Raw genomic sequence first — 21,595 nt, 5'->3', positions numbered from 1 at the left:
TTGTCAGGGGTCAGCATTGGGACCGGCACTGTTTAACATCTTTGTCAGCGACACGGACAGCGCGATCGAGTGCACCCTCAGCAAGTTTGCCCATGACACCAAGCTGTGTGGTGCAGTCGACAGGCTGGAGGGAAGGGAGGCCGTCCAGAGGGACCTGGACAGGCTGGAGAGGTGGGCCTGTGTGAACCTCATGAAGTTCAACAAGGCCAAGTGCAAGGTCCTGCACCTGAGTCAGGGCAATCCCAAGCACAGATACAGGCTGGGTGGTGAATGCATCAAGAGCAGCCCTGGGGAGAAGGACTTGGGGGGGCTGGTGGGTGAAAAACTGAACATGAGCCGGCAACGTGCGCTCACAGCCCAGAAAGCCGATCGCATCCTGGGCTGCATCAAGAGAAGCACGGCCAGCGGGTCGAGGGAGGGGAATCTGCCCCTCTACTCCGCTCTGGTGAGCCCCCACCTGCAGTGCTGCGTCCAGCTCTGGGGCCCCCAGCACAAGACAGACATGGACCTACTCGAGTGAGTCCAGAGGAGGGCTGTAAAGATGCTCAGGGGGCTGGAGCACCTCCCCTGTGAGGACAGTCTGAGAGAGTTGGGGTTGTTCAGCCTGGAGAAGAGAAGGCTCCGGGCAGACCTTATAGCGGCCTTCCAGTGCTTAAAGGGGGCCTGCAGGGAAGGTGGGGTGGGACTCTTGATCAGGGAGGGCAGTGATGGGATGAGGGGTAATGGTTGCAAACTGAGAGAGGGGAGATTTGGATCAGACGTAAGAAAGAAGTTCTTCACTGTGAGGGTGGTGAGGCACTGGCACAGGCTGCCCAAAGAAGCTGTGGCTGCCTCCTCCCTGGCAGTGTTCAAGGCCAGGTTGGATGGGGCTTGGAGCAACTTGGTCTAGTGGGAGGTGTCCCTGCCCAGGGCAGGGGGGTGGGAACTAAATGATCTTTTAGGGCCCTTCTGACCCAAACAATTTTATGATTCTATGATGAGTGCTACCTCCCTACGACCTGCCAAGTGCTCCTTAACATGGGATGAAGCAATCTAACAAATCACTACTATCAAAAGTGGACAAGCCTACTCTCTTCCACCATGATTCTTTTTCTTCTTGCCGTCTGCACACTTGGCACCAGCTCTGGCAGCCAAGAGACCCTCACATGAGCTAAATCAACTCACTAACCTAGGAGAAAACTAACCCAGGAGAAGAAAGATATGGACAATTTCCCACCAACCTAACAAGCTCAGTCAGCTCAACGAAGGATCTCATGTGCACCGCAGATGGTGCCAGGCAGAAGGCATACCCATACAGCCCAGCAGGGAGGAAGATGAGGCAGCAACATTTCTCTCACTTGCAGCAGCAAAACTGCCAGTTTTGCTCAGCAGCTTGTTAAACCAGCAAAAAACCCCACCTTTTTAGCATTTACCTCAATCCATTTGTGAAGCAGACTACACTAAACCTCTTTGCCACTTCTTGAGCAGAGAAAAAAAAAAATACATACACTAAAACAACTATGGTATTTTTAATCCATATCCTTCCTTATTGGGAGCTTTCTCACAAACCAAAGTCCTTCCTGCTATCGAGGCCTCTGAACTTTTGACTGTCAGTTGTGTAACTTCTGGCAGGGGTAAAAAAAGGTATGATTAGTTTCAGAGAGCCTTGACCAGGTGAGAATGTGATCAGCCCAACACAACTGCCCGGACCAGCTTTGTGAGCAGAACTGCTCCAGGATAAGAATTACCTTACTCTGCAAAAGAGTCCACAGAGGGATCCGATGGGCTGCCGAGGCAGGACGTGTGGACGCATGGAAAGCACCTGCCCCTCAACTGCTCGCCATGAAGGTCTGTAAGCGGCACTTCAAGGCAAAGGTCTTTGCTGATTTACCTAGATTTTCTGTATCACACAGAAGGACATTATCAACAAGAACAAACTCCGTATTTTTGACAAACAATGTAATTAAAAAATAGCTGTGTCTACTCCAGTTCAGAAGGTGCCTCTAATTTGTAATGCCTATGAACAAGCATGTAACTTGCTTTACTGCCTTATCTTCAGGCATCTGAGAAGTACAGGCTATTTCATATGAGAATGAAAGTTTACCTTACGCTCAAGTTGGCTTTTTAGGTGATGAAACTTTCTGTTTTTCCTTCTCCTAGATTTGCTCATTTCTGCCCTTTCAACACAGGTGACTATCTCCTCCATTGTGTAAACTCAAACATTTGGAAGTGATGGTAACAGAGCCATTGTATCATTCAGATTACGACAAGGGAAAAAACCCAAGCCTTTAAAACACATGCCTCCAGCCTGGATCATATCACAAATCCACACCGAGAGGCTGCCTTGCAGTCAGCTGAACTGACACAAGTGCAAAGGAGTAGAAGCCTAGGGCAGGATGCACACAAGGACGAGAACCTCTTAAACTGCCTTTGCCCCTACAGCACTCACACGTCCCTGAGGGCCAGGACCAGTGCGTGGACAATCAAAAATAATACTTAGAAACTGTACTTTGGTGTAAGTTAGACCTTCAACCTACCTCACATGCTTTATTTTTTACTGTGACAGAGACACAGTGCAGCCTTACAGCTAATCAAGAGAAACAACAGAGCTGGCTATTGTAGATGTGTCAGGGCTTGCTTAGATAAGGGCTACATGTGCTGTGCTCTAGTGATCCTGGCCAAGAACCACTGGTACCTTTGACAGGATAAACTAGCACAGCCCTGTGGCTATTCTCTTCTTTCCAACTGCTGATTCAGTGCTTGGCTGCCCTGTCAGAGGAAGTATAAAGGTAGCTTAGAGGTACATTTGCCTCCTCACCCGAACTCAGCAAAAGTCTGAACTCATAACAAGTCAGTAATGTTAAGATAGGCCAGCCCAACATAATTTACACACACAGAATTCAATGCTCACTGACAAGGGTTGTTAATCAAGAGTGAAGCACTGATGTTGCATGAATGCTACTTCTGAAGTCTGGTATATGTAAGCCTTGAATCCTGGTGTCTACACATAGGACCAAGACACATATTACACCAACTAGAAGTACTCTGGCCTTCTCTCTGAAATCAGCTACTTGTTCTTAACTATGTGTAAAGCACCATGTGTGATCACTGCACAGGAATTACACAGCTAGAGCAAAATCTTTACTTTCCCTCCTAAGTGTCAAATATCAACAAAACAAAACCCAGGTGAAAAACACTACCTCAGAGCATCTTTTGCACCTACTTATATAAGCAGAAGCTTACAACAGTTATATATATACCCCGTATGGTTCATAATTTTAGCCTGCAAGGAGAAAGTTCCATGGTGACTGAAACAAACAAAAATACTTCACCAACACCACAAAAACATGCATCTTTCCCAGGGCTAAAGGCTGTTTTTTCCTAAAGAATCTTACGGTCTGCAGATCCAAGCACTGAGGAAGGAGAAGTTAAGAAAGTCTGAGCTATGCATTCAGTCCTTAAGACTGCTTGCTTATCTGTTTGGTGCAGTTCAAGCAAAAAAGGAAGAACTTCGGAGCATTTGAACAGCTCCTTTACCTGCAGAGTGCACAAACATTAACAGATGAGTCGGAACAGTGAAATCACTTTCATTCTCTTCTCCCTGGATCACAGGTCTGTTTTATTATCTGCTGACTTCCCACACATGCAGCCTTCATGTAGCACAAAGAAAGCACCATATGCATAAGTCCAGAAAATAGCCTTGATGCTCCTCTGGTTCTGCCAGTGACTTGCTTGACATATTGCTGAAATGTCCAAAAGGTGTTTGAAATGATTGCGATAGGAAGCATCCCTTCAGAAAGTAGATGCACAGGCTTTCTGGGCTTTATGCTCTCTCCATGTCTGACCAAGAAGCCCTCAAAACCATTGGCGACAGTTACTTCATTAAGTTATCGCATTTTTCTTCGCAATCCCTGACTACTGATGTAAATGAGAGCAGATCCAAACCTAACTTCACTAAGAGACTGGTTGTGTAATCTGGCACATTGATGCCCTTTTCGACGCTCATTTCCCTAAGCCTACTAAATTAACAAACAAACACGAACAGCATGTTTCATACAAAGTTTGATTCTGCCTCCCTCTCAAATTCAAAACCCACCAAGCTTCAAGATTGATAAGTAAAACAGTAAAGTGTATTTTTCTAAGAAATCGTAAGTTTTCTGAACTATGTTATTGCTTGTATTTATTCAGTGTGTTGCTGCAAAGTGCTTTAGTTTTCACTGAATTCTTGTTAATCTGCTTTTCATATCTAAGCACTCAAGACTTCTGCCATTTAAACAAAGCATAGCTTGAATGGGATCAACATCAAGACATACTGTGGAATAACTTAACTTTGCACTTAGTTGCAACAGGGTACACAAACAGAAACTGGGGGGCTCTACTTTGGCACACATTTCTGTTAACGCAGTCCTGGACTGTAGATAGTAGTGCCACTCCAGAACACCTATCTCCTCCTAAATTCTTTTCTACCACAACTATTGATGTATAGACGGCATTTAAAAGCATTTTCATAAGTGGCAAAATACGTAGATACAAATTTTCTTCTAGGAACTTTTCAACCTAAGTGTTAAGTTCTCTAAGACAAAGGAGAAAAAAAACCTCATCATTCTCAGTAAATCAAATGCAGTTAACACAGGAAAAAGGCAGAAAACGACAGTAAGCTTCACAGCCCTGTTTTCTCAAAGGACAATAAAAATCTACTGAGAACTTTTATCTCTACATAGCAGGGCAGGAATTACAAACCAAAGACAAGCCAAAGAAGAAATACTGACAGAGGAATGACGAATGCCAGATCAAACAAAGTGACTTCTATTTCAGGGCCCAACTCAATGCTCTCTAAACCCAATGGAAAATCTCCCACCCAAACAAAGGCCTTAAGTGACAAAATTCACCCCTTTTCTAATGAACATCTGGGATTGATTCAGCAACATCCTCCAATTTGCTTTTCACTCAAGATGGGTCAGCACTGTGTTTTGAAGGCTGCAATCCACCACCATTGCAGCCAAGAAGAGTGAGAAGAGTTGCTAACATAGAGCAAGAAGCTCAACACTTACATACCTCCTCCTCAGCCTCTACACAACCATGCACTCAAGCTCATAACCTGTCATATCCTGACAATCTGCAAAAGGTGTTCTGAAATTGGCCTTAGTTCCTAGTTCCTAACAAAAGATGTAATTCCTACTTCCAGGCATTTCTTTTCCTTTTGTTTTTCTAACTATCGATGCAGCTACCACGGAAATCCAACCGTAACACGAGAAAGTATTTTACTTTACTGATTTCAACAGGGAAATCATTGTACTCCTTGGCTTATTATGAGAAGACCTGTTTCTGCCATAGTAATTATGGAACTTGAAACCCCACCCCAACGAGATCCGGGCTGTCTTGCAGACTGTCCTAGGAGCGCCCTCGCCACCAAAGCCCTTAGCAATTGCTACTTGCCCTAGAAAGTCTTCAGCCTTTACTCTTTTCTTATGTAATTGTTTACAGTAAACTATGCAGGAATTAGCCAGGTTGCTCTAATTAGCGCTAATAGGGATGTTTTCTGTGAGTATAACATCACATGCTGACCTCAAATATTTCTACAACATCTACAATACAAACTCTATTGTCTTAAACAAAACAAGCTGTATAAATTAAACAAAGGTAAACTTCAGATTATCTCTTCCTCAGTGAAAAGGCAGGTAATGCTAAATTAATTAAGTATCTTTGACCACTTCCATCTTCCATTTTATTTCATTGTGAGCTAACTTAATTAGGTTATGAAAAACATAATATAAAGCTTCTCTGCCTCTGGAACTGTAGTAAAAGCTGTAACATCTCATATAAAGATTTATAAGCAATCTTTACGGAAAACATCATCTTACAACACCGATAATTTTAACATGGATTTTTGTCTATTCCCTTCAAAAGTCACTGCTGGTTTTGGATTTACCCGTGTTAGTATAATGCTTTGTCTAATCCAAAACAAAGCAGAGGAAGGTGATTTCTGGTATGACTGCCTGTAGGTGTATCATGCTCTCAGTGCCATCTGTAGTGGCTCACCCTTCATTTGGGATGACCTGAAAAAGCCCAGCTTCCTGATATTTTTCTTGAAATTCCTGCAGCCAACACAAACCTGTGGCTTTCACAAACTGTGCTTAATACTCTCATACTGCCTTTTTTTTTTTTTAATTTTCCTAGTCAGTAAATAAACAACTCTCTGACAAGAGGAGGAAGTATTACCAGCCACACTTGAACAAGTGTGGCACCTGAGGCACAGACAGGTGAAACACTGCTCAGCAGGGTTAGAACAGGATCTCCTGGTGCTGGTGCCATTCATTAGTCCCTACCACCATTGGCCATGCCTTTATTGTCTCTGCCACAACTAAAGCCATTTATTCATTCCCACATGTCTCTTTGTAATCCGCGTTGCATTTGAGTCAGAGAGAACACAAAAAAAGGTGGAAACCAGCTCATATACAACCAGGTTTTTTGTCAAACAAGCCAGTATTAAAAGTGAAAACAGTTAAAGGAAAACAAGCTTTTTGCAGGCAATCTCCCAGAATGGGCATGAAGTTTAAGGCAGGTGCTGCACTGTGGAAAGTACTTGGGTACTTGGCTCAGAAGCCTGTGATTTTTTTTCCCCTCAAGCAGGACTTTTTTAAGTGAGGGCTGGGGGTGGGGGACAACACACCACTTATTTTAGTTCAAAGTAATCGAAGTTACAGTCTTTGAAAAACTAAAGGACATGAGTGGAACAATTTAATCTTGCTTGTAGCAGCCCAGCAAAGAATGACATAGCATTTCTACGAGGTGAGCGAAGCAGGGTAACTTAACAGGTCATTGCCTTCCAAACGGTCTTGCCACCTAAGTGATATGACAAACCAACCCGATCCCTACAGGTTCTGACAAAGGTCGAGCTGGAAACGATTGTGAAAGATGGGTGGAAAACAGTAAACACGTTACACTTGTGAGCTAGAATTACAGACACGTGCTTGCTTTGTATCAGGCTGTGCAAACAGTGGAGGAGTTAGGGAAGTTAAGAACTTCCTTCCCCACACACTGGGGATGAAAAGCCAGGACACAGGCGAGGGGACCATGCCAAACAACACTTTCTTCTCTAGACAGCTGACCCAACAAGTAAAACGGGCAAGTTTGCTGGAATAGAAGATGTAATGACATGATATCTCAGTTCACTACATAAAACCACTTCATTACCAGATTCTTAAGAAAAGCTAAGACTACACTAGACTAAGTTACTACCATTTTCTATGGATATAGAAGTATTGGCATGCTTTACTTACTTCCTCCCTTTGTACTTGTATCTCTTATGCAAATAAATGCTGGGTCACATAGCATTGTAACAGTCAAAAATTAGAGGCTGTTGCACAGTTCCACAGGGTTTAACATAAATGAGTCCGACTACATAATCAACAGTACAAGGCACAAAGAGCACATATAAGAAAAGCAATATGCTAATGAAAGCAACAGCTGTGCGCTTTTGGGAAGAAAAATAGAAGGTAAAACCAAATTGAAGATGAGGAAAAACAGAGATGGCATCAGACGTAGCTTGGCAAGTTAGAGGAATATTCTGTGAGGAAGACACACAATGCGACAACACATTCAAAAAAGGAAGTTACTGAAAAGTATGAATGAGGAAAACAAGTACTGGAAAAGAATTACACAGGAAATACATAAGTCCAGATGCTACAGACCGGAAGGCAGCTGCATTACAACAGGTAGGTATCAAAAACCAGATATCAAAACCAGAGGAGGCATCAAAGATAAAACTTTCTCAGGAGACAGCAGTGGTAAAGTGCACTCACTTTAAAACAGTGGAAAAAGAAGACTTAAGTTACCACTTCAGCATATTGAATAAGCCACAGTGCACAATTTTATCCGGTATTTGGATTTACTACAAGCGCAATCAAAATGATAGCAAGACACCCTACCAAAGGATGTCCAAGATGGGCTTAATCAAGGAGCAACCTTCAGACAGGAACAAGCGGTGAAGTTTTATCTCTGTGGAAGTCTTGAAAATAGAGAAACCATAGCAATGGACTGGAAAAAGGGGGACCAGTACCATATACTGTGAAGGCAAAGCACTGTTCCTGTTCACAGCGGAAATCAAGGGGATGGCATAACTGTTAACAAGGGTAGAGGAAGTACATGAGCAACCATGACACCATCTCCAGGAGTCAAGTCCACTCTACCCTCCTCCACAAAGAGTGCTATGACACATCTGTTATTGTTACATCTGAGCGGTGTACATGTAAATTATACAGTCAAAACATTTTCAGGAAATACTACAAAAACAAAAATATTTGGGGCCTCATCGCTCACACACTCACCACATGTAAATGTCAACACAACTTAATCACCATTGGTGTTTGTACTCCAGCACAGAACTAGGACCACCAAAGTAGATCCCCTGCTATTCTACCCCACAGTTATTCTGTATTTGGAGGTTCTCACATTAGCACTAAAAATAGGAAACAATGATTTTAACCATACTTTGTTAATTCACTGTGTAGATTCCAACTCAAATTTCATTCCAAGTCTGCTATAACTTTCCAGGCCCATCAGCAAGCGTGCGCTGTGTCCTGAGTGCCCAGTCCTGAAAGGAGCCGAGCAACTTCAACGTACATGAAAATCAAACTGAACTGAACACAGGGCTGCTCTTAAAATTCAACTAGCATGAGGATCTGTGGGAAAAAAAGCAGCACTTGAGGTGATACCAACATAGGGTCCCACATAAACAAACAATACGCTTTATAAAGCAAAAGCTGCAACTCAGGCTTTCCTAATTCTAAGATGTGTAAGTTCAGCCCCTTATTGTACAGCTTCAACTTTTTTTCATTAAACCTTTCTGCAGTAAAATGCGTGTTTATAATACAGAAAACTAAAGTAGTGTGGAGATAAATTAACAACAACAAAAAAATCAAGAAAAGCATTATCTTCTGAGTTATTCCCAATTTTCATACCTTTACACCCACAAAATGTCATAACTACTGCACATGCAAAATGCAATTGTTGAAGTAAACTGAATGCTATTTGAAGATTGTAGGATAACATTTTGAAAGCACAAGCTAAGGACAAAAGAATGTATTTAATAACTATGTTATGCAAAATATATAAACCCTGTATCCTAACATTTTTACTTTTTCCTGTGCTAGCCAACATTTTCCTTGCCAGCTTTGCTCATTGCCAGCTTGCCACTGTTTGCTTTTTTAAACATCCTTAGATCTTACAGCAAATTAACAACTCTGAATTTATTATTCCCATTGACAAAATGATGGAAGGGTGGGAATAGATCCAGAGAGTAATTAAGAAATTCTTACAGCTAGCAATGGCCCAATTTCTTCCTCCTACTACACACGTAAGTTTAAATATGCCTTGTCTAAGAGATGTATGTAGATATAAAAAACCCCCTACTGCCTAGTATGACTAACTACGGAATGGGGTTAATTTAAGATTGTTCATGTTTTACAGTCGCTTAAAGAATGAGTAATTAGCTTATTTGAATTATGTTTTCGTTTTAAAGTAAATTACATATTTCTATTTGCATTTCTGTAATTATTTGCTTTTAACCTTCTATTTATCCTCTTCAACAGCACCCACAACTCCCCTCATCTCCTGTCTTTGATGGACATTAGAATTTTTTAACCTGTTCCTCCAGGAAATGGATGTTAGTTTTCAGATACTAATCCACTGGTACACGACCATCCCAGAAGCAAAGCTGCCTAGATGCTGAAACACGAACCTTGACGTCACAGTTTAAACCAACTTTCCTGAAGAATTACTTTAAGACGCTCCCAGAGTTGTAGAATGGGCAGCAGGGAGTAGTAATGTCTTAAATTGAAAAAACAAAGATACAGCAGAGCATATAAACTGAAGCCCAAACAGTGTTCTTTTAAGTCATTTAGCCTAAATGAGTCAGCTTCATAACGCTGAAAAAGCTTGTTAAGATGCAGGCTTCACTTCTGAGTTTGTGTCAGCAGACACATCATCGTGTGGCAGAGAAACTAGGTTTGGGTATAACTCCAGCAGTTTACTCTGCCCCAGACTCTGCACTACCACACCTGCCTAGCTTTCAGTATCTGATTTAAAGCTAAATCCTGTATTTCTAAATCATAACATGGTAGTGGTAGCAGTAGGTAAGGGAACTGTTGTGAGTTAACCCCAACTGGTCTCAGGGCATTGCTCTGCCCTGAAAGTACAAGGACAACTGGACGCTCTTGACGGTGGTTTGAGAGTTGTTCTTTTTTCCCAGACCTTCCTGTTAGGGTCAAGGAACGCCAGGCTTTTGACTCAGACTGGAGGATTTTATGTTGGTATAATTGAAAGATACTACCAATAAGCCTATTTCATGAGTTTTAACTGTTACAAACTTCATCTTTGTATTTGCCAACTCCTGCTGTGCTCCTGCCTTACACAAACTCTTACTGCACAGGCATCTTTATTCTTTGTTTGCCAAGTCTGACAATTTCCATGCTGCATAATAAGACTTAAAATATCATATAATACCTTAAAGCTACCAAGGTGCTTTAGCTTCCATATTCTCAAATTATTACATATATAAAAGTATCTCTAAGAACAGACCCCTTTCCCGAGGATTTTGTAGAGCTTAAAACACTCCCTCAGAAGTAGATGGTTAATTAAATACTCTGTCCTAAAAGTGCTTTCTCATTTTTGCCGTGCAGCGCCAGATGTAAACACAGGTTAATTTTCAGGCATTCATGACTTCAAGCTCATTATTTCTCTTTTTTCCTCGGTTTTTACAGACCCAGCGAGAGCACGATTAATACTACGCCCAAGGAGCATCAGAGACAAGTTCTGACACCGAAGAGGTACAAAGCAGACAGCCGAAACACGAATTTCCCCCTTGCTGTTGCAGCCACATGCCTCAATCCCGGCAGGCAGCGATCACTTCCACGGACCAGAGGGCCGTCCCGCTCTTTTTCCCTCCAAAGCGTATGCTCTCCCCTCAGGCAGCAGCCTCCGGGCCGGGGTTCCCCCTCACCCCTCTATGCGAGATGATGGGCACAGCCCTGCCCAGCCCCGCTGCCGTCTGCGCTGACCAGAGGGCCGCCCCGCTCCGACCTCCCGGCTGTTTTACCGGGGAAAACAAAGCGATTTTCTTGGGACGCCCTCCCGCACCGCCGCACTCGGAGCCCACCGCCTCGGTGCGAAGCGCCACCGCGCAGGTGCCTGCCCTGCCCTGCCCTGCCTCCCTGCCTACCTGCCGGCCGCCGCCGCCGCTCCGGGCCGCCGCCGGGCGCCTGCCGCACCGCTTTGCTCTTCCGCAGGGTGCTCCCCATGGCCCGGCTCTCCGCGCAGCACCGCGCCCGCCTAGCTACCCCCTCCTCGGCAGCACCCCCTGGCGGCCGCGGCCGCCCCTTCTCCCGCCCCGCCCAAAGCCCCGCGGCCCTCGGTGGCCCCAAACCGGTTCCGTCGCGATGGCGACGGACGCGGACGCCGACCCAGACCCGGGGCTGGCGCGACCCCTTGCGGCTCGCGAGGCCGCGCTGGGGCCGGGCCGGGCCGGGCCGGGCGGGGAGCCGGGGGCGGCCGCTGAGCCAGGCCGGGCGGGCTGAAGCGGTGCCGAGCCGGACCCGCGGGTGGGGAGCGGGCGGGCTTCACCGGAGCTCCCTTCACCTCCCCGGGTTTATTTCTTCCGTGAGGCGGGCGGCCAGGGGGGCGAAGCCGGCCAAGCACCGGCCGGGGCGCTTCGGAAGGAGGCTCCCGGCGCTGAAATGCTGCCAGAAGGGAGCGTTTTCTGCTGCGGGGACGGGCGAGGGGCTGACCCTCCCGGCGGAGCCGCAGGACGGCCGGGGTCGGCTGCCACCGCCGGGCGGAGCGGCCTGCTGCGATCCGAGGGGTGCTGGCGTCAGAAAAGCCTTCAGCAGGTCGTTTAGAAATATTTTTTTCCCTCACAATTAATGGTTTATTCTAAGAAATGCCGATATGTAAAGAACACAGGCTAACTGAAAGGTTAACTGCGAGGGGCAGAAAGTCGGTTGGGGCTTATCATGCTGCTCCCTCCTGGGACATTGTTGTCATTATCTCACGGTGCTGCCCAGGCTGTGGCCCCATTTTGGTGGCTTTCAGGTGAGAGGAGTGCCTACCAAGAAGGATTTCTGGCGTAAACCAAGAAGACAGGGTAAGATGAAAGCCATGACCCTATAAACCACCAACAGACCCGTACGCAAACGTTGGCTGCTGCTGTCGGCTCCAGTTTGAGCTTTCTTCATGTGGAAGCGTGTGACTTGTTACACCAACCATGGCAGCTTATCTGCTCTGTATCCTCGCTTACAGCAAATACCGACGTTCGTTTGAAAGGTTTTAAAAAGACGCTGAACCAGCCGTTAATGTTTTTGGCGGACGGATCTTCTTTTCAGTTGCCCAGATTGACTGCTGGGCCGTACGCTGCGCGAGTGTGATGGCTGCTGCGACGCTAACGCACCATGACGAAGCACAAGCTACGGCCTCGGGAGCTCTTAGTCCAATTCCCAACACGGCCATCGGGCTGCTCTGTGCTCCTCCGTCAGTCATTCCTCTCCCAGTGTCAAATGTAAACGTCATGGCTGTTCATCCCATAACCCTCTCAGAGTCGTGATTATCTCACTAACGCTTTTCGTACAGGACCCCGGCCATGTGGGCTCTTGATACTTGGCCATAAAAGTCACCATGAGTGAAGCATCAAAACAAAGGGAAGAGAACGGGGTAATAACTTTGAGCCTTGAGGTTAAAGAGGCATTGCCTCCCCGTCCCCGGCTCTTCTGCACAGGGGACATCAGCAATTCCTGTTTCTGTTGCTGTCTTCCTCTCTGCAGTGGTACCTACAGTATCAGCTGGAGTTTCTAATACACACACCCCCCACACCCCCCCCCGCCCAAACAACTAAACTTACAACTGTCAATGGAAAAACAGTCTCTGAACTCACTGTGGGAATGATCACTGTGATTTCAGGAATTATGTCTTCAATATAAAGAACTGTAATAGCAAAAATTATTACGATAATGAGGATAATAATTGTTACAGGCATTCAGGGATTATTATAGCTTCAGAAATAAAGTTATTAAAATAATTTGCTGAACAAGCTTAGGGAAGGAATTCTATTCCACCAAACCCCATCTCAATATTTTCATTAAATGGGGACCACCAGCTGGCAGTTCAGTCAATTTGAGAGAAATCAAGTTTAAAAAAACACCTTGGAGTGCTGTTACTGTCCTTTAAATTGTTCGTAATGTTTCATTTTGCTTATTGTTTCACAATTATGTTCTAATCACATTTCCTTTCATTAAGAAAAGAAGAAGGTCTGATGTTGCTGTGCTGAAGATCCACTGAAGCAATGGAAAAAATTAATCATAGAATCACAGAATGGTTTGGGTTGGAAGAGACCTTAAAGACCACCTAGTTCCAACCCCCCTGCCATGGGCAGGGACACCTCCCACCAGACCAGGTTGCTCGAAGCCCCATCCAGCCTGGCCTTGGACACTGCCAGGGAGGGGGCAGCCACAGCTGCTCTGGGCAACATATTCCAGTGTCTCACCACCCTCACAGTGAAGAATTTCTTCGTCATATCTAATCTAAATCTCCCCTCTCTCAGTTTGCAACCATTACCCCTCATCCCATCACTACTCTCCCTGATCAAGAGTCCCTCCCGACCTTCCCTGCAGGCCCCCTTTAAGCACTGGAAGGCCGCTGTAAGATCTGCCCAGAGCCTTCTCTTCTCCAGGCTGAACAACCCCAGCTCTCTCAGCCTGTCCTCACAGGGGAGGTGCTCCAGCCCCCTGAGCATCTTTACAGCCCTCCTCTGGACTCACTCGAGTAGGTCCATGTCTGTCTTGTGCTGGGGGCCCCAGAGCTGGACGCAGCACTGCAGGTGGGGGCTCACCAGAGCGGAGTAGAGGGGCAGAATCCCCTCCCTCGACCCGCTGGCCGTGCTTCTCTTGATGCAGCCCAGGATGCGATCGGCTTTCTGGGCTGTGAGCGCACGTTGCCGGCTCATGTTCAGTTTTTCACCCACCAGCCCCCCCCAAGTCCTTCTCCCCAGGGCTGCTCTTGATGCATTCACCACCCAGCCTGTATCTGTGCTTGGGATTGCCCTGACTCAGGTGCAGGACCTTGCACTTGGCCTTGTTGAACTTCATGAGGTTCACACAGGCCCACCTCTCCAGCCTGTCCAGGTCCCTCTGGATGGCCTCCCTTCCCTCCAGCCTGTCGACTGCACCACACAGCTTGGTGTCATGGGCAAACTTGCTGAGGGTGCACTCGATCGCGCTGTCCGTGTCGCTGACAAAGATGTTAAACAGTGCTGGGCCCAATGCTGACCCCTGACGAACGCCACTCGTCACTCGTCTCTGCTTGGACATTGAGCTCTTAACTGTGACTCTGAGTGAGTGCAACCATCCAGCCAATTCCTTGTCCACCGCGTGGTCCATCCACCAAATCCATGTCTCTCCAGTGTAGACAAAAGGATGTTGTGCAGGACAGTGTCAAATGCTTTGCACAAGTCCAGTGGATGACATCAGTTGCTCTTCCCTTACCACCAATAACATAACCCCCATATCCACAGCATAACCCCCATCGTAGAAGGTCACCAGACTCGTCAGGTATGATTTGCCCTTAGTGAAGCCACGTTGGCTGTCACCAGTCACCTCCTTATTTTCCATGTGCCCTAGCATAGTTTCCAGGAGGATCCACTCCATGGTTTTGCTGGGCACAGAGGTGAGACTGACTGGCCTGTAATTCCCCAGGTGTTCCTTTTTTGAAAACGGGGGTTATGTTTCCCCTTTTCCAGTCAGTGGGAACTTCGCTGGACTGCCACAACTTCTCCAATATGATGGGCAGTGGCTTAGGAACTTCATCCGCCAGTTCCCCCAGGGCATGTAGATGCATCTCATCAGGTCCCATGGACGTTTGCACCTTCAGGTTCTTTAGATGGTCTTCAACGTGATCTTCTCCTACAGCAGGCAGTTCTTCATTCTGCCAGCACCTGCCTTTGCCTTCTACAACTTGGGCAAATGAAGTCCTACATTTGAGATGTTCAGTAAGTTTGAAAACCAGTGCATTAAAAAATCAGAATTATCCAAGATCACTTATAAGCAAAGAGTCTGTCACTGCAGAACAGAATCTTGATGCTGCACCTGAAGACTAGAATTAATTTTCACCCTCTTTACCCCATTCCTCCAAATCTGTTGCTCCTTCCTGCAGTTTTACTGGCCCACATCACCCTCTTACATTAGTTATTACAACTCCTCACAAACACCACCTTCAGGCCATGCAACGTACAGCCTGAGAACTTATGTTCCTTAACTCTTATTTTAACCAGACCACTTCTGATGTTTGCCTCTCAAAAGATAACTCCTTCCCCATTTCTCCATAGGCTTCACGCTTTCTCCTGAATCACAGGTTGTGATCAACTCCAAGGTCCAATGAAGCTCTTCCCTTTTGGCTGATTTACTCTTATTATCTTGCCACATATTCCTCTCTCCAGTTTTACCTACTTCTTTACTTTATGTGCTTCTCCACAGAGGTCTTTTGTTTGCTTTTACAGTGTTGCCCATGTTAAATTTTTTTTCTGGGCAAATCCAAAAAGTATCTTCCTTCTTTTTATTTAAATTTTGTCTAGAAATTACACTTTTTATGAGGCTTATGAAAAGCCAAGTACATTCATGTATAATTTATTCTTAGCTGACTGAACTGCACACACACATGAGGTCCAGTGTTGGACCACTGAAATGTAAGCAGAATACAATGACAAGAAGAATGGAAAGCAGAAGGAAGAGGATGGAAGAAAAATGCAGTATATTCCTGTTATTAATAATGTGATCTCCTGATGCCTTGTCTGTATGTTGCATACTTTTTTGTGAGTCTTTGCCTTTGTCTCCCCATTCAGATTCTTTGGGAGAGAGACTTTATGTTCCTCTTTGTTTATAAAACACCTGACATTTCAATTTCTACTGCTGTCCTCCTTCAGTCCTCCAAACTTCACGCTCTCCTTTTCCAGTAGCAAGGACACACATAGGAGAGCAGTCTTCAGGGTCATACAGTTGAAGGAGACTCTGGATCCTGTAGTAACTCCTTGATACAGACACCACCTTTAACCCCTGTTGGAGTCAGAGGTAAGGCTGCGGACTGAAGTCACTGGGAGCCCAAAAGCCTATTTCAGTCTGATACTAAAGCACTGATTTAAATATGCTTTGGGTTTGTCTGCTTGTTCCATCTACATGAAAATTTAGTGCACGTTTTCAGAGCCGGAGTGTTAAGAAAGAGGACAGCAAAGATTGTCTCATTAGAAATATCTGTAGAACAAAGGAAAATCTTGAAAATCTGTCACATTGTGTCCTGTTTTCAATATCGGGCTATTATAAGGCATAGACTGCATAAGATATCAGTGTTGGGATTAAGACATCAGCTGTAATAAATTCAATTTATGTGTAAAAAGTCTATAAAATACTCAAATAACTAATAAAAATAGTAATTACATTAAGGTATTAACTGATAACGTTCTTTATAAAGATTAAATGTAAGGTGGTTTACTCTGTTTTGAAATCTTGATAAAGGTATTTTATAGCAAATGCATCTGGTGCACGATTGCTGCTGAAGAGCCCCGTAACAGAGCTGCGATAATCTAAATGGGATGTCAATGGGACAAGTCCCTCTGTTGTTTCTGAGTTAATTGATTCCCAGCTCCCTGTGGCTATTATAAGAGTGATCATTAAAATAATATTACAACTTCTGTTCCCACAAAGATTTGTATATATTCCTTCTATATATAAACGGGGAGAAAGGCTGTCTCAGTAAATGGAAGAGCCCACAGTGCCACCTTCTTATAAAGTACAGAATTCTTGGTGCTGAATGCAATCACCTAAATATTACAATTAATAAAGCTGACACGGTCCTTGCATTTGCAGAATATTAATGTCATTGAAATACCACCAGTCATTTTTGCAAGTTTAGATTCACCTTACATCGGCCACCTAAAAGTTTGGCCTCTTGATCAAAGCTCCTTCTGTAGCCAACAGAGACAGGCGTGTCCAGATGGTAACTCATCCTTCCAAAGACAGGCACTTCTAAAGAGTGAATCTGTCCCTAGCCCTTAGTTTGGACAAATTCAGTGAGAAGAATTCCAGCTTTCATGTTTAAGTTGACAGAAGAAATCTGTCTCAGCCCACACTGCAAATGTGACAGCATCTCTCAGTATCTTAGTGACAGTTAAGGGGCACAGTGAAGATCCACCCAGTGCAACAGATTCAAAGAGAACAGTTTTGGTTTAGTGATGCTGCTGGCACAGTGGTAATGTGGGGGTCGGTCTCTTCTCCTGAGTAACAAGCGACAGGACAAGAAGAAATGGCCTCAAGTTGCACCAGGGAAGGTTTAGATTGGACATTAGGAAAAATTTCTTCATCGAAAGGGTTGTCAAGCACTCGAACAGGCTGCCCAGGGAAGCAGTGGAGTCACCACCCCTGGAGGTATCTAAAAGACATGTAGATGTGGCACTTAGGGACATGGTTTAGTGGTGGACTCGGCAGTGCAGGGTTAACGGCCGGACTCTATGATCTTAAAGGTCTTTTCCAACATGATTCTATGATAACGTACGCAGGCCTTTGAATCAGCACGGTTTGGAATCCCATATAATTGCCTCTACAGGGAGGAAACTACAAATACTGACAAGCACCACAGCCTCTGGAAACCTCTGATACTTCCAGGAAAGTCCTGAATCCCTCCAGTCACGCCAAGCAAAACTAAGTAATCAAATCTATTACCATTGTGCAACTCAACCAGATGGACAAAATGCGAGAACACAGGCTTTACGAAAAACACTTTGCATGATACAGAGCAAAACTTAGTTCTGTGGTCCTCCAGAGCCCCTACTCCGTAACTCCGATACATCAGCACTGACAGTCTCAAGCCTTTCATAACTGTAACTGCAACCAGAACCGAACTGGGCAATAGTCCACATTTCGTCACTTCCCATCTTCACCTGACCTGCCTTCCATGCTCCCTCTGCGGTACCCAAAACAGCTGTAATGGAACCCGTTTTCCCCACCCGTGGGAGATGTAGGGTTTCACTGCAGAGCCATTAAGCAGCTGCTTGTCCTCTTGCACAGTAGAATTAAGTAAGACATCTTTCACTGTACTTGTGCTACTGAGAAATTTCAACCCCACATGTAGCTGATAACAGGAGAAAACACAGAATGCAGCTGAATGCAGACGATAACAAATAAACCCATGTGAACGACACTTGCAAATGTGTCATAAATGTAGCCACAAAAAATAAAGTTAAAATTTTCCTGGAGCTACTTAGGTTTTTCATTTTATACTCTGTATTATTTGCCGTAAGGTTTGAAAAAGCTAAATGATTTCATCCTTTTCCATTTAAAATGAGCATTGATTGTTTTTCCCCTGTGTTTTGAAAGGAGCCAAAACCAATGCAAATGTTTTTATCTAGGAGGCTGTAACGGCACAATTGCAAAGCAAGGCTCCTGCCAGACTGCATCTCAAAACTGTGGCATTGCTTTGTTGAAAACAAAGCAGAGAAGATATTGTTGCAGTTTCACCTCCAACTGTTGCTGTATTATTCACGGACAAGTTAGAGGCTTCTGCCAAGATCTCTTCTAATCCTTCAAATGGTTCTGTCTGGACCATCATCTAGTACACGTGTACTTTGAAGTTCTTTGTTGCTCTTGTGGAATGTTTATACCTGATGTTTCAGACATGTTTTAACATACACATTACCTGATTACAAGTCAATTCTGCTCCAGGTACATTTCAAAGGGATTGCTGCCAGCCACATTTAACCCCACCTGGCTGAGGTTAACTAGCACATCTAAACTTCAAGAAGTACCTTTGGATCTACTTGCTTGACTACCTGATCCACTGGTGAAAACAATAAATTGTTTTTTCTTTCATCTAAGGGAACAAGACTTAGGCATTAGTCTGTCTTAGCTCCTCCAACAACTTTTGAAACGTTGGCCAAGTTTAATCAAATTTAGTGGAATATGTCTCAACATACTACATTTCTGTACATCTTGTGAAAAAAAAGGCAGTTGAGCAGTGGCAAAGAAAAGGATCAAAAATTAATTTAGCTCTTATTAGAGACTGGACACAGGAGCTCAGTCTCAAGTTGTCTCCAGGAAATGGCTTCACTTGTCATTTGTTACCTGTGGTACCCTTACCGCTCCTGTTCTCCTAGTAAGCCATTCACAGTTCAGCTCAAAGTAGGAAGGTAATATTGCTACTGATTCAGCAGACAGGGAACTGAGGCACAATATGATTAAAATTCAGGTATTTAAGGTATTTAAGCACCTCCCAACTGAAATCCGATGCCCTGGATCTACAGTGATTTGTAGAGCTGGGAATCAAATCCAGGCTTGCACTTTGCTCTTTGGACCATGTTTCCCAAATGAGATGTAGTAATTTCAGTATCGCACTCTGCCCAGCCCCCTCTTTGCCTGGGTGCCAGTCTGCTGTGCACAAACCCATCCTTTGGTCCTCGTGGTGTGGATGTCAGAGCTGGCTACCACTACAGCTCTGCCTCTGAAGCGCACTGTCACAGCACAGACCCTACACGTGACTCCCTTTCAGAGCTGTGGGATGACACAGGGTGAAGGCCACCAGAGTACCTAGTTCCTTCCAAGTGCAGCAGAAACGTTACTGTTAAAGGGGCAGTATACTATCTAAAAGCAAGGTACACCTGGGTAGCTGAAGAATTTTTCAAAAGAAGTGAGAGCTAATGATCCTTGGAAAAATGTTCTGAACTTCAATTAATTCCATCTGATCTCATCCTGCTGTGACTTGGTTAATCACCTGCAGAAAACGTCTTCTGGATTTCCGCATTCAATCTTTTTTCACATCACACTGTCTGGCTCTGTAGCATCTTCCAAGTATCTTTTAATTAGGATTGTCTGATACATAATGAGATGCTCTAATGTACAAAAAAAAGAGATAGCAAGCATTAGAAAGATCACTGTTAAGAATGAAAATAAATTCCTGAAGCACCATGGAGTTCATAGTTTGACAACAGACCTATTTCCAGTCTGTTACACTCAGAATTTCACAGTAATGAGAACTCTGGAGAATGTTGGATGAACCTCCCACTACCATCCAGTGCTATTTCTAAAAAAATTGTAATTTCTTATGTCAAACACATACTTTTCCAAATGACAGAGTCCAGACTACAAGTAAGGCACATTTTGGAGCAGGCTGATGTATCTGTTCTGGTTTAAAAAAGCATGTTTGCTCACCTTTGACAGCTTTCTTAGCTAACACCTACTAGGTAGAGCAGAAGATATCTGAAGATTTTTATTTCCTTACTGTAAATTTCAGACACAAAATGACAACTTCACCAAATAGATCACAACCTCACAAAACTCTTACATCTTACTGCAGTTAACTCCACCTGCTCTTGAACATTCTTCCCTTCTTTTTGTATAGACAGAATTCGAGCTGATCTAAAAGGAGAGGTAGGTTGGGTACAGAATATGAGGAACACACTGCAGACTGGAGAGATTATATGTGAACCTGGAGAATATAAAATCTAAATGACATGATGGGCAATTGGAGACTGTAACTGATAAGCACCTAGATAACAAAGCAACAAGCACTATACTAGATGATAAAATTACAGAATCACTAGGTTGGAAGAGACCTCTAAGATCATCAAGTCCAACCACCAACCCACCACCCCCCTGCCCACTAATCCAAGTCCCGAAGCGCTACATGAACATGGTTTTTTGAATGCCTCCAGGGACGGTGACTCCACCACCACTTCCCTGGGCAGTCTGTTCCAGGGCTTGACAACCCTTTCAGTCAAGAAATTTTTCCTGATGTTCAATCTAAACCTCCCCCCCTGGCGCAACTTGAGGCCGTTTCCTCTTGCCCTATCACTTGTTACTTGGGAGAAGAGACCAACCCCCACCTCCCTACAACCTCCTTTCAGGCAGTTGTAGAGAGCGATAAGGTCTCCCCTCAGCCTCCTCTTCTCCAGACTGAACAACCCCCGTTCCCTCAGCCGCTCCTCACCAGACCTGTTCTCCAGACCCTTCACCAGCTTCGTTGCCCTTCTCTGGACACGCTCCAGTGCCTCAATGTCGTTCTTGTAATGAGGGGACCAAAACTGCACACAGGATCCAACGTGCATGATTTATCAAGGTTCACACAAGACACCCCTGGTATTGTACAGAGGGGAGATGCAGACCAGACATGTTGAAATAAACCTTTTCAGGATATACAGTATGAGTAGAACACACAGTGCTTCAAATACACGGAGCTTGAGAATATACTTAGCATATGTATAAAATAATAAACCAATTAAAGACTGCACAATAAATGTGCGACAGCAATTGTTACTAATGGAGGAACATAAGATAAAATGCATGTAATGGGGAATGCTGGCTTGGATTCCCTGGCTTCAGTTGGCTGACAAGTTTAACCGCTGAGTGCTGTTCTGTCACCAGTAACAGCGAACACTTGTTCCCACTATGCTATCCTAAAGAAAAGCGTTGAGTAAAGTAAGCGGATAAGCAGTTTTTCTATCAGTACCACACTGATAAATGCCAGCAAACATGCCACAGGAGAAACAATATTTTTGTTTCAAGTTTGAAAAATATGCAGTAGAAAGATTTGAGGG

At 44.6% G+C, this 21,595-nt stretch overlaps 1 protein-coding gene across 1 annotated transcript in view; it reads right to left on the bottom strand.

Annotated features, from left to right (window-relative positions):
* Positions 1-11,276, bottom strand: part of TXNRD1 (thioredoxin reductase 1) — a 42,558-nt gene extending 31,282 nt beyond the window's left edge. Inside the window, exon 1 of the mRNA XM_086479526.1 lies at positions 11,198-11,276. Within this exon, the coding sequence (XP_086335652.1) occupies positions 11,198-11,276 (79 nt within the window). The remainder of the gene's footprint in view (positions 1-11,197) is intronic.
* Between the last annotated feature and the right edge of the window lie 10,319 nt (positions 11,277-21,595).

Source organism: Leptosomus discolor, chromosome 1 (genome assembly GCF_034619465.1).
Source record: "Leptosomus discolor isolate bLepDis1 chromosome 1, bLepDis1.hap2, whole genome shotgun sequence".
NCBI lineage: Eukaryota > Metazoa > Chordata > Aves > Leptosomiformes > Leptosomidae > Leptosomus > Leptosomus discolor.
Note: the sequence above shows the minus strand (reverse complement) of the source record. Positions and strands in the feature narration are given on the sequence as shown.